The sequence below is a fragment of the Sinocyclocheilus anshuiensis genome, unplaced genomic scaffold (genome assembly GCF_001515605.1).
Source record: "Sinocyclocheilus anshuiensis isolate Anshui unplaced genomic scaffold, SAMN03320099.WGS_v1.1 scaffold426, whole genome shotgun sequence".
Classification (NCBI taxonomy): domain Eukaryota; kingdom Metazoa; phylum Chordata; class Actinopteri; order Cypriniformes; family Cyprinidae; genus Sinocyclocheilus; species Sinocyclocheilus anshuiensis.
Window position 1 is genome coordinate 485,263 of NW_015542362.1, and position 13,782 is coordinate 499,044.

General features: G+C 37.5%; 1 protein-coding gene across 5 annotated transcripts in view; it reads right to left on the reverse strand.

The window, feature by feature from the left end:
* mark2b (MAP/microtubule affinity-regulating kinase 2b) overlaps positions 1-13,782 on the reverse strand; it is a 53,396-nt gene that overhangs the window by 15,047 nt on the left and 24,567 nt on the right. For all 5 annotated transcript variants that reach the window (XM_016490752.1, XM_016490751.1, XM_016490754.1 and 2 more), the window contains exons 4-14: positions 13,736-13,782; positions 11,774-11,839; positions 11,483-11,553; positions 10,876-10,932; positions 8,169-8,405; positions 7,941-8,060; positions 7,026-7,128; positions 6,799-6,911; positions 6,564-6,702; positions 6,324-6,463; positions 3,317-3,405 (exon numbers count right to left, since the gene is read on the reverse strand). In XM_016490752.1, the coding sequence (XP_016346238.1) occupies positions 3,317-3,405; positions 6,324-6,463; positions 6,564-6,702; positions 6,799-6,911; positions 7,026-7,128; positions 7,941-8,060; positions 8,169-8,405; positions 10,876-10,932; positions 11,483-11,553; positions 11,774-11,839; positions 13,736-13,782 (1,182 nt within the window). The remainder of the gene's footprint in view (positions 1-3,316; positions 3,406-6,323; positions 6,464-6,563; positions 6,703-6,798; positions 6,912-7,025; positions 7,129-7,940; positions 8,061-8,168; positions 8,406-10,875; positions 10,933-11,482; positions 11,554-11,773; positions 11,840-13,735) is intronic.

A 13,782-nucleotide genomic window follows, 5' to 3' on the forward strand; every position in this document is an offset into this window, starting at 1 on the left:
GTGTCAAACAAAGCGATAGATAGATAGATAGATAGATGAACCAACTGATTGATAGAAAGAGCGCCAAAAAAGCGATAAATAGATGAGAGAGCAATAGATAGATAGATAGATAGATGTATCTGGGCATCTAAAGTGAGAGACAGTGGTGAATAACACAAGAGAGATGGAGGGAGGGAGAGGGAGGTCAAACAAGAGTGCTGATTTCATAGAAAAGCACAAAAGAAACACACACACAACCACATGCCACTATGCAGGGATTATTTGAGCTTGTAGTGGAGAAATAACATGCTATCACCTTGCTATGTGGCAGAGAGAAGCTAAGCCTATTACAGACGACTACAGCAACCTTACAACAGTGTTAATGGTGCTTTTTTCCATCACAAGCCACCCTAATCCATTTAAAGCTATACATACACTAACAAAGACATACAAAGTCACACACACTCACAACGCAGACAGAAGAAAAACAAAATGAGTGTTCAAAGACAAATGATCCAGGAGAGAGAGAAATAAATGGAAAAGAAAGAGGGATGTGTGGGGAATATTTAACCCGACACACCGTCTGAATGCCTTCAGATAAGCTCATGAGAAAACACACAGGCAAATCAACAAAACCTGCAGTAGCATTAAATGGACAAAAGGTTATAACTCTTAAAGACCCCATGAAATCGTTTGATGGAAACGGTTTTCTTTCCTGTCGAAACATTAGTTACTTAAACAGGACGTTGGGACGTGACATATCGCAGGCCTTTTTTAAATAGCCTTTTGTATACATCACATGATTGCTACTTGCTATTGCTATTCAAAAGTTGATGTTAGGAACAGATGATGTTCTTATTCAAGAAACCATAATTTGAATTCATGGGGTCTTTCTCAATTCATTAGTGTTATCATAACATACTTACACACCCATAGAGAACTACAGTAGCAGAGCACAGCTCTAATAACAACAGTTAAAGGCTTGTTCACACCAAGTTCAAGTGATACTCCGCCCAAAAACAAAAAAATATCTCATCATTTACTCACCCTTATGTCATCCCACAGGACTTATGATTTACTTTTGTTTAGACATACACAAAGATTTTTCTAAAAATACTCAATATTTCTCCAAATAATGAAAGTGTACAGGACCCCTGCCTCAGAACAAGACATATGACAGTTGGCCAGAAGTGATAGGTTATAGTTAAAAAATAATAATATTAATAATATTATTTTTCTTATACCTATTGTTTTACTTCAGACATTGATTCAATAACTGGGGCCGTGTGGATTACCTTCATGTTCATTTTGTGTGGTTTTTGAAGCATCAGCTTTGGGAAAGAAAGTCATATACATCTGGGTCGGCATGAGAGTGAGTAAATGATGAGAGAATTGAGAGAATGAGAGAAAGTATAACAACTCCTTGCACCAAAACCATACACATCAAGTCCAATGATGAAAGTTGAAAGGAAAAAAATATATATTCTGGTCAATGTGACCCACAGTACTACTGTGAATATACAGTAGTCTTCTCCAATCCTGCTCCTATGCCATAATTTATCTTACTTTATGTACAAACACATATTCTCTTGTATATAGCCACTGTTCTGTATATACACTTCTGTCTGGAGTCTGTAAGATTTTTTAATTTTTTTTTTAATTCTTATATGCTCACCAAGGCTGCATTTACTTGATCTAAAATACAGCAAAATAGTTATATTGTGAAATAATATTACAATTTATAATAACTGTTTCCTATTTCAATATATTTAAAAATGTCATTACTCTTGCGATGGCAAAGCTGAATTTTCATCAGTCATTACTCCAGTCTTCAGTGTCGCGATAATTCAGAAACCATTCTAATATGCTGATTTGATGCTTGCTTAAGAAAACATATCAAACCATAAAGACCTTTTTCAGTATTCTTTGATGAATACAAAGTTCAAGAGAGCTTGTCTATAATTGAAGTATTTTGTAACATCACGTCTTTTTTGCACTGTAACATTGCATGTGAATAAAAGCATTGATTTCTTAAAAAATGTTACTGACCCCAAACATTTTAACAGTATGTGGTATTTTAGTATTGTGTTATTTTTGTTATTCTGTGTGTATCTAAGTAGCTCTGCAAAAACTGCAAGCTTCTGTTATCAAAATCAAATCTTACTCGGTCGTTTACTGATAGGTCAGTTCCTGACACATGACCTAAAATCTACTATCTTATTTGTCTGAGTTTGTTTTCTTCATCAGAACCATAAACAAATAATGACACTAATAATAATAATGATAAAAGTACAACAAATGATCCATACGGTATGTTATTCAGAGCTTGGTACAAAGGATTTCATAGAAATGCATTGGTTCCTTTTGAAATCTTATCATCCCTGTATATTTAAACTTGGTCTGAACAAGCCTTCATTATTACTAACGGCATAGGGCTTTCTGCACTGGAACTGACACTTGTTGACAGAGCAAAAGTGCACATTCAGATTTCAAATTCCCACAGATATGTTTTGTCTCAGTTGATTAACCAATGAACAGTTTTTAAACTACAAGGTACATGCACATCGATTTGACTCGTGACCATAATAAAAGCATCTGATGGTCACCATTCAACACTTTGGTAGCACAGAAGACATCATCTTCATGCAACAAGACTCCAGAAGGCAGAAAGCTCTATCTCCATTTTTAAAAATACATCTCATGCATATGCTTATGCATAATTGATATAGTGAAGACACTGGAGTGTGTGGAATGTGAGCATAAGCAGCAATATGAATGCTGGAGAAGGAGCAGTTATGATGCATGAATGGTTAGTGGTGCACAGGAAGTGAAGGATGACTGACTTAGTGTTTGTCGCCGATGATGGTGGGAGGTTTATATGGGGTTTAGATGACGCTTTAATGCATGCACGTGTGACTGTGATTTTACCAATTAAGGCATCTAAAAGGTTTTCAAAAGAATACTCTGGTGATGGACATCTTTCTCTGTAAATGAGTGTGTGGGTCTTAATGAGATGGTTCTCTAGGCATCACTAATCCGGCTGAAACCCAGGATGAAGTATGCCAATCTGGCACAATTTAGCCTTTCTGGAGATCAAAAGCACGCCAGTCTGGGCTCCATGGCAGGTAACGGCCAACAGCATAGAGACAGGAGATAGAAGTAGACTGTGTGTGTGTGTGTGTGTATGGTGACTGGTGTTGTTAGTGATCTTATCTAGAGGGATGAACTGTGCCCGTATACGTGTGTGTGACAGTAAGAGAACGGTAAGTGTTTTTCTGTACTTTGCCTTTTTTGAGATTTACACTCTTTCAACAGATGCATGTGTCTTTGGGTGTACCTGTCCTTGCCGTTTTGCACTCCGAGAGTGGCTCTCTCAGAAACGGGGGAATTTCTGCTGCGGCTTGTGCCTGTGGACAGGATACTATTCTGAAATCACAAACACACACACAGGTGCAAACCAATGTTGTTACTGTTAACTAATGCCAAATTTACACTGCAAAGGTTTCAGAGAAGTACTTTTGAAGTGGCATTTAGGTGTCTTCACACAGAAGGTCTAAAGCTGCTCGGAAATGGCATAAATGCATTTACACAGCAATGATAACCACATGCTTTGAAACTAGGGACTGGCGTGGGTCACAGCTGGCATTATTTAGTCAGGCTTATGTCTTTACACAGAATTTTAAGCAGGCACAAAGCAGCCCTAACTCAACTATGTAAAGATGCCTTAAAAACCGCTCCGCATATTTTGCATGTCTCTCTTGTTTAACAAACCTGATTCAGATCATCAGCTCGTTAGAAGAGAACTGTGTTCTGACTGACATGGTCCCTACACAGTGTTCATTGCTCCCTACTCCCTGAGCAGGGGAAATCTGTTGAGGTTAACTTCACTTCGGAACATTCATTCATGGATGTGTGCTACGCCGTGGCCTGCAGCATCTTCACACACAGACAAAACTTACTAGAGAAGCGTGGAGTGTGACATAATATACCTCTGTAAATAAATACTATTTATATTCACGTCTTGCGCACTTTAATGCCCTTTGAATGGAACATATATGCTCGCTTCGAACTGGAATCATGGTGTAATATCCTGTTAATCACGGGGACTGGAATTGAAAACCGCTGCCCTAGAACTATTAATAACTGTTTTTGTAAACTGAAATAAGGCTGAAATAAAAAAAATATAAATATTAGATGAAAAATAAACTTACAAAAAATGTAAACAACAACGAGAAAATGCAGCCTTGGCAACTAAGTGAAATAAAATACATTTAGATCTTCCTCAGAGGACCTCAGATGATGCCAACCCTCAAACAACATACAAAACTACCAAATTCTGCTATAAGTTTAATCACAACATATAATCACTGCAGTTATTAGTGTTCACCGTCTGTCATTAACTAACTGCATGAATTTTACTGTACATTTCTTCCATATGGACATCAACTTGACAGTCACCACTGATAAGCTACTACTAAATATAATGTAGAAACTTTAAAATAGAAACTTACATTTTCTGTAAAGCTGCTTTGCAACGATTTATATCTTAAAAAAGCAGTATACTAATAAACTTTAATTGAATTTAAAGTACTAAAACTTACAAAAAATAAATTAAAGCTAAAATTGAATTGTTTTAATAATAATAATAATAATAATAGTAATAAATAATTATAAATTTTACTATTATTACAAGTGATATTAAACCATATTTACAATTTCTATAATATATTTCCATAATTTCTATAATAATATTCTTTAAAGCGGCAGTCCGCAACTTTTTGTGTTCAAAATGTACAAAATTTATATAAGTGAGAACATCATGAATCCATTTTCCAAACCGTGTTTTTGGCTTATCCTGAATCACTACGGTACACTTATAATGAGTTTTTATATTCATACTACTTCAGACAGAAGTAGAGTAGCCCAGTTTCTGCGTGATTTGTCATAGACATAAACAGAGAGAAGTAGCTCCGGCTACAATGTTCTTCCGCAAGACACACGCAGTTCTGTTTATTAACCGCTAGAGAACCAAAAGTTACGGACTGCAGCTTAAATTTCTATAATCTCTTTACTAGATTTTTCTGACAAATGCACATTTGCATGTATTAGTTCTGGAACTGCAACAGTAATCCAAGTTTGGGCTAGGAGTGATTAAATGAATCATGCTATGAACCATACAAAGGACAGCCCTGCTACAAACCCTGGGTGAATGACAAACTAGAAACAAAAAACATTTTTGTCTATTGCTCAAGGTGTGAAAATGTTTGCTCTCTCATCCAACTTGTGGTAGAGCTACTACTTGGTTAGTACTCAGACAGGGCCTATTCATACAATAGTATCTGCACTTTAAAAACAAAGGGAAAAGGCACACTATCTAAAGATGTGCAAACCTAGAAACTCCAAGTATGATGTGCTGTGTTAAAGCTCAAAATAGCATCCTCTGTAGCATTTTCACAGAAATAACTTGAGAGCAGAAGCCATGAGCTTTGGACGTGCCAAACATCTCTTGGTCAGAGAGTGCGCTTCAACCCTGGGCAAGCACTTCCAGCCATCTGCTGCATGAAAAATATCAGTGTGGAAAGCAGCAGGCTTTTCAGAGCACCCTCGTGTAACTGGGAACAGAAGCAGTAGTTAAGATGTTTAAAAATTACCCTGCTATTATGTCAAAAGCTTCCTCAATCCATAATGTAATTACATGTTCTTCAAGTACATGGAAACTGAACTAAAGAACATGACGTGACTTTGGTACTGTATTAGTTCTGTTGATAAGCTTGAGTGCCCTAACTTGTAAAAGATCAACAAGCACTCTGTATAGATAAACATACTCTAATTGATATAGTTCCCTTTTTTGCATAATTGTGTTTTATAGATTGAAAAAACTTCTCTGTTTGGCAGTCGAGTGTGGAAGTGACAAGACAAGAGGGGGCAGAGAATTGGGAAAGGACACATGAATGCCACAGCTCAAAATACTGTTGAACAAGTATTATTTGTCTAACTAATGGTATGTGTGTACCTCTGGTACGATATTTAATTGTACATTCTCTTTCATCCAACTTTTATATTTAGTTAGACTTTGCTGTCACCTAACACTCACTTGGCAATTAGTTTTTTTTAATAACAGTGTTAAATGTAATCTTAAGCATATATTAAAAATAATATTGTTATACTGTACATAATGCATAACTTCACTTGTAGCATTTAAAATGATTTTAGTTTAGTAGTGTATTTACACAAAATAATGTAGAAATGTAATTTTTCCATTTATCAGTTTTCAGACACAATATATAAAAAATTAAAGAATAAATAATTCTCTAAGAAACATATCACCAAACAGACACACTTACAGTAGAGGGTGTGGAACTCTTTTTGCGTTCGCTGGAGGTAACTGGACTGGGTGGAACTTTGGTGGAGCTACTTGAACCTTTCCTCCCAGAATCCTCCACTCTATGCTTGTTTTCTCCCTGAGGCCGTTTCGAGTATGAGCCTGAGGGACAAAGAAGAGAGAGTATGTAGGGCAAACATACAGTACGTGTGATTGTGTGTTTATAAAGGTCTTCATTCACAAACGCTCCCAATCCGCTCACCCTGATCTGTTGATCTTCTGACCGGTTTCTGAGTGGATGACACACTGCGCTGTACCATATGAGGTGGAGAAGGGCCATTGCTGTTAGTGAGGTCACTTCCTGGGCGTGGCTTTAGCGACAAGTTGACACCCTCGTCAAGCTGCGAGTCCGAAATTTCAAACAAAAAGTTTCATCATCATTTAGCTGCCTCTGTGGGCATTAAAGTATGTGTGTGTGTGTTTATATATGCGTGTACCTCTGAATTCCTATAGTTAAGCAGCAGGTAGGTTGCCATGACTTCATTGTATTTTTGTTTGATGAGAGATTCCTCAATTTCCTCTTGACTGAAACCCATCTGAAGCATTATGTCTAAATGGGCAACATACACACAATGTCATTGCAATACCTTTGTAAAACACTTCCAAATCTTGGAACGTTTTCTTAACATCTAAACTATTTCAAATGTGTGAGAATCACACACACCTGTTCTCCTGGGGTCTTTGTAGTCAGGTTGGGGCTCAATGTAAGGCTTCAGATCATCATCTTCATGACCTACATTCATCCAGCGATCCTTCATGATCTGCTGCTGAGCCAACGGCAGATACACAGACAGAGAATGGTGAGGGATCACACAACCATATCTTTAAGTGTTTTTAGGCAACCAGACTATGAATTCAAGTGCAAATTTTTGCCAAAAAATCTGCTTATCTGAATAAAAGCAAAACATAAGTTTGTCATTCACATGTTTAAATGCAAAATATAAAGCATTAGGTAAATGTAACAGATTGTATCAATCAATCAAAAGAAGCAAAAAAACTTGTAGTAGAAATTGATTAAATTTTAATTAATAAATGTATTCAAAATCACTGGCTCTCAACCAGGACCAGGGTCCACTAGGAGACCTCAACAAGCGTCAAAGTGGTCTTAAGATGACTTAAAATGATTTAAAATGAGACAAAAAAGCATTAAAATAAGATAAAACAATTAAAAATCAAGAAATTTCTCATTTTAATTCACCCCCTTAAGGGGCTGTTCACACAGAATGCATTGTTGCATCTAAAAACGCAAGACGCAGTGTTAAGGAATGGTTTTAAAAAGAAAAGCGCCATGCAAAATGCCTTTTCCGCCATATTGCTGTCAAATAAAACAGTAGCCATGCCAACTTGCTACTGTAAACAAAAACTTGCAACGTTTGCCCCGCTTCTGTTTTAGCTTTCAACTTTTTAGATTTCAGGCTCAGCATATAGAAGTTCATAGTAATGTACTGTTTTTGTTTTTAAAATATTTTTTTCATATTTTACATTGAAAACTCATACTTTAAGCTACTTTAAATGTAAGGCCTGTATTTTAGTTTACAGACAGATATCAGATGTGTATACATGTCTAAATCAAGCGCACCTCCAAACTTCCCCTCTTGGTAGGATTGAGGATGAGAAACTTCTTCAGCAGGTTCTCACAGTCTGTGGACATGTAGAAGGGAATCCTATATTTCCCTCTTAAAACACGCTCTCGCAACTCCTGCATAAGACGAAGAGAAACACAATGAGGATGATACAGTACATATGAAGAAACATAAAAGGACAGAGACAAACAAGAATATTAAGACAGATATTTAGTGTCTCCCACCTTCAGGTTCTGTCCATCAAAAGGCAGCGAGCCACTAACCAGCGTGTAAAGTATGACCCCGAGACTCCACACATCCACCTCTGGACCGTCATACTTTTTGCCCTGGAAGAGTTCAGGGGCGGCATACGGTGGGCTCCCGCAAAACGTGTCGAGTTTATTGCCCACCATAAACTCGTTACTGAAACCAAAGTCAGCGATCTTTATGTTCATGTCAGCATCCAGTAAAAGATTCTCAGCCTGAGGGAGAAAAAGAGGCATAATGGTAAGAAGCTTGATACAGTGAACAAGAAGTGTTAAGTGTTCATCGTTCACATAATCAGCAACACACACATCTCCCTTTTTGACCTCAGCGCTCAATTGTCTATCGGAAATGCCCGTTTCTCTTCCTTCAGGGTGTTTGCCCAACTTTACCTAATGAGTTCTCTCATGCTATTGTGTATGTGTTTGTGAAGGTGTTGAGACTTGCCCTCTGTGCTGCCACTCAACATCTACACACCAACTTTAGCCGCGAAGAGAGACCGTGTTGCCTAGCAACAGATGCGGGGTTTGCAGAGTTAAATATTACTCTGCCAACAGAGCCAAACTTTTACAACATGCAAACACACAGCAACAAAGAAATGGATGAGGCATGGGCAGCACGAAAATCTAACGAAAGTGATATTATATTGCCTTTGCAAGACTGAATTTAGCTGTGTTGTATTTAATATGTCATCTGTGTGCCCATTGGCTGTTTAACATGATGTTAATCAATCACATTTCACTGAGTTCAGTGTTCATTGTTTTTGCAAAAGGGCCCTGTATGTTAACTACATACTGTCATGTAGACAAACCAGTCACAGTTAATACAATACGATTTCTTGGTACTTCTCAATTTGGAGATGAGTGAAAGAAAAAGACATTAACCTATGTGTTCAAGACTGATTTGAGACTTTTAGACCAATTCAATAAAAAGAACTGACTCATAAGAGTCATTCATTCAAGAATCAGACTACACTGGTCATGCTGTACATTAGTGATGCGCGGATGGCGGTTATATCCGCGGGCGCTGCGGATAATCCGCGGATCGGGTGGGTCGGGTAATAAAAAAATGCATTCTGATTATTTGCGGGTGGGTCGCGGGTGGATAAAATAAATCATTAATGATGCAAGTATTAACTACATTTTCTAAATTATGAACGTGTTTTAAATAGGCTACAGAAATTGAATAAACTGTAAATTAACATTAAAAGTTATTCAACAAAACATTATTTAGTCAAGAGCAGTAAGTTTTGTTGTTTGATTAACATTAATAAAAGACGGCACAGCTAGGCTGCTGTCACAAGACCTATTTCACGGATCCAATACTGATACTCGTGCGTTTTATTTTGCAACTGTTTACATTAACTTAAGACAAATCCGACAGTAATTTCTCAATTTGGTACTCGCAGTACGCGCTTTGGATGTGACTGTGAAGCTGCGGATTCGGGTGACGTTTTAGCTCATCCGCGCATCACTACTGTACATTATTCAGAAGTTTGGATTCAATAAGATTTTATACACATACCTGCTAACCAAAGCTGCATTCATTTTGATTCATTGGAAAATACAGTAAAAACTTATATTGTGAAATATTATTACTATTTACTGATTACTGCCAGACCTGTTGAATCAAGAAATCACTTAAATAGAATCTGTCTGACAAAGTGAAGCATGCTTAAAGAGCAACACATCATGCCGCGATCTAAAGAAACTCAAGAACATATATATATATATAAAGAAAATATTACTGACCCCAAACTTTTGAATTATGTATGTTTTTTGCTTGCAACTATTGAGGGCAAAACTATTTCAATCATTTTAATTTCCTTTGCTGGGGCAACCGCCTCTGAATACAATACAATCAACATGTCTGCAACTTGAAAGAAATGCGATATAGATCCTGCAATCCAACCTGAACTGCCAGAAACCTCTGTAGCCACAACAGAGGTGTGGCTTAATGGTTAACACACACTCATACACACAAACACACACACACACACACACACAGAGATGCATCACTATTACAGCACATTTGCAAATCTGGGTAAATGCTATATTTTTTGTGGTGCTCATATTAAATCAATATGGCAAACACTGCCCTTTTCTATTGTAATCAATACATCTCCAGCACTGCGGTGACATTATTTAGTGTACATCTCTGTGCGTGTGTTTGTGTGTGCAAAAAAAGAGACTAGCTTATAGAGAGAAAAAGGAAGAGGTTAAGACACACAATTGTACACTATGCAGGATTTCTGGGGGTCCTGAACGGGGCGCAAGATAATTACATTGTTATGCATGGAGACAGTGACTAAATTCAAGGTTCAAGAGTCACTATGATGATGGTTTGGACCAATAAGCAACTTTAGTTACATGGATAGAGTATCATCATGGGAACGTTCATCCAGAGAGACACTTCCTTTCATCTTAACAAGGAGAAGATCAGGGGTCAGCAGTTCCAGAGTTCAGAGTACACTCATGATAGTGTGTGGGTGTGTGTGTGTGTGTGTGAATAGAGGACTCATTCCTTCACCTGGACTTCTGTAATGGACTTTGGTGACAGACACAGAAGAACTACTAAAGACCATGTCAAAGATGAAGGTACAGCTGAATGCAGAACTTGCTGCTCAGGGCATGTTTATATGTAACAGACCCTAAGGGCCCTAATACACACACAAGCACACATTCTCACCTTAAGATCTCGGTGTACAATACACTTCTGATGGCAATACTGCACAGCTGAGACAATCTAGAGAGATACAGAAAGAAGGTGTGGTGAGTAATCAGGAGAGTATGTGAAGTCATTTTGGCTGCTCATGGGAGTTGTCGCTCTTCGATTGAGCTTTTCTATCAGTAATTAAGCCATCATACACACACATGCACACAGCAGAGTTAATGAGCACATACACACACGTTCGTACTAGCAAAAAAGGACCACTTGGCACCGCCTGTCACAAACAGTATATGCTTACCAAGGCTCCATTTATTAGATCATATATACAATAAAAACAGTTTTATTGTAAAATATTACAATTAAAATTCTGTACAGATGTCAGATGTTCTTGCTTCCATTAAAACACACAATTCCGTTTGGATCATTCTCACATCATCCTGCAGAACATGATCGTCAGCTTTTATGTTAATTCATGTTAATTTTAACTACCGCACTCAAACTGATGATATGATCAGTAATTAAAAGTTATAATAGAAAAATGGAAGCATTTTCACTCAGACCTCATTGTACGTACATGTGAGCTTTGACACTGAAGCATGACTCACTCACACGCACTCGCACTGACCTGTCTAAATTTGGCACGCGCTTCCTTTTCTTTCATCCTCCCGTGAGCAACAAGGTAATCAAAAACCTCGCCTTGGAAATGGAAGAGGGGAACATTGCAATAGAGTAGAAAATGACAGAGAAAGACAAGAGGTACAGAAGAAGTGGTACAAGTAGAGGAGAAGAACAGACAGATCAGGCAAAGGAGAAAGGAAGATGGGAGAATTCATGACATTATTTAAAATGCAGTGTCCTGATTTTTAGGTCTTGACATGATTGACAGCTGGCAGTTCTAGTCTTTCAGCCCACTCACCTCCACTGGCATATTCCATGACTAAATACAGTGTCTTGTCCGTCTCGATCACCTCAAATAACTTCACTGGTGGAGAAAAAGAGAGATGATCACAAATCAAAACATGTAAGAGACTATTCACACCAAATTTGAATTTTAGGTACATTCCAAACAAGAATTAACAAGAAATGACACATCTCTGTGAAATCATTCACATCATGATCTTACTGGCCCAAAATCAATAGAGTTCTACAGGGATGACATTTTTGTAGGTCAAAACCCGAAACAAGTTAACATTCTGGTTCCATTGTCCTGAAGTAAATTTTTTAAATAGGTTTTTGGTTAATTGGCTGAAATAAGGTCTGTGGTTAACACAAGGCAGACATTTTCACACTTTACTCATGACATACAATACATGAGTAAAAACCCCTTGTGATTTTTTTAAAGCTTTTACTTGTCTTGAAAAGAACAGTTGCTAACAAGTGGCTAAACCCATCTACTCTACAGTACAGGTAAACTCATCTACTCACTAGTCCACTTTTACAGCCTCACTGTGTTTATAATTGCTTTTGCAAACTATTCTAACATGGTGTTGTTCATTAATAGCCTACATTTAGCTTTTTACTCCTGCCGATATATTATGTATTTGGGCTTGAAAATTCATAAAGTGCTTATTTCATCACCGTGCTTATTTCCTGGAATAATCTAAAAGCCAATGGAAAAATTATATTTATAGAATATATCCTAAAAAAAAACACGCCATCACTGCAGCACTCTATTAGCAATAGGTGCCTGTGACTGTGTTGCATTTTAGCTTTCGTAGTATACAAACAAATCAACTGTCACATCTGATTTGGAAACTGTGTGAATCTTTTTAATTGTCTGTATTCTAAACAATTCAATGTGGTATATTTTCAGAGAATTGTGAAAATTTGCCATTCGACTCCTACATCTACACCTCTAAAGCACAGCATTATTACTACATGTGATAACACCATATGAGTTTGAAGTATGAAGGAAAGCAGTGGGGATAAATACATCTATTTCTATATGATGAAAGCTACGAAACCCACCATATCTATCTTGAGCAGCTGACAAGATTATAACCAAAGTTTAGCACTAAAGATTACACTTACAAACTGCATTAGAATGAGTCTCCTGAGCTGAGCAGCAGCGACAATAATTTTTTTCTCATGAAAAACATCTCATAAGCAACAATAAAAACCCACAAACTCTAAAGGAAAAAATGCAAATCCAAACAAACAGCATCTAATAAAGAGAGATGCATTAATAAAGTCGAATTATAAAAATGAACAGGCTTTAGGAGTCGGTTTTAAAGCTCAGAGCTACGCTATTCATCACAGTCTATTCAACGAAAACAGGCCACTACTGTTTGACATTAATGCAATGAATAAAATACATAATCCCTACTTTGTGTGTGTCGTCATGGAAAAGATCAAGGAGCGTTTCAGATCAATCAGTTGTGATTGTGTGATGTGATACCAGCACAGACACACGCGGCCATTGAACAGAGAGAGAGCAAAGAATCTGAATCAGGACTGAATCCACAGTGCTGCATCCTCAAATGGGGCAGGTCTTTCCTTTCATATTTCTGCTCTGTTCTTTGATATTTATGAGCAGAAGCTGAGCGCTAATGAGCTAGCGTTTCCGTCAAGACCACCGTCACAGCACAGGCACACACACACACACACACACACTTAAACACACAGTTCAATACATCAGCAGTATCTGACGTGTGTGTTGGCTTGAGCGAGTGCATATCAGCACATATCAAACAGTCCATTTCTTCAACGTCTATGACATCAAAGCCTCAGGAATGCCGATTTCAATGATTTCAGCAGACTGGTCTTATCTTGGATCGGACCATTCCGATGATTCATGTCAGACGCTGACTTGAAATATTAAAATAATTCTATTAATTGTGGTGTGGCCAGTTAGACGGGTTCTTTCTAAATCACTCACCAATGTTTGGGTGATTCAGAAACTTCATGATTCTCACTTCTCGGAAG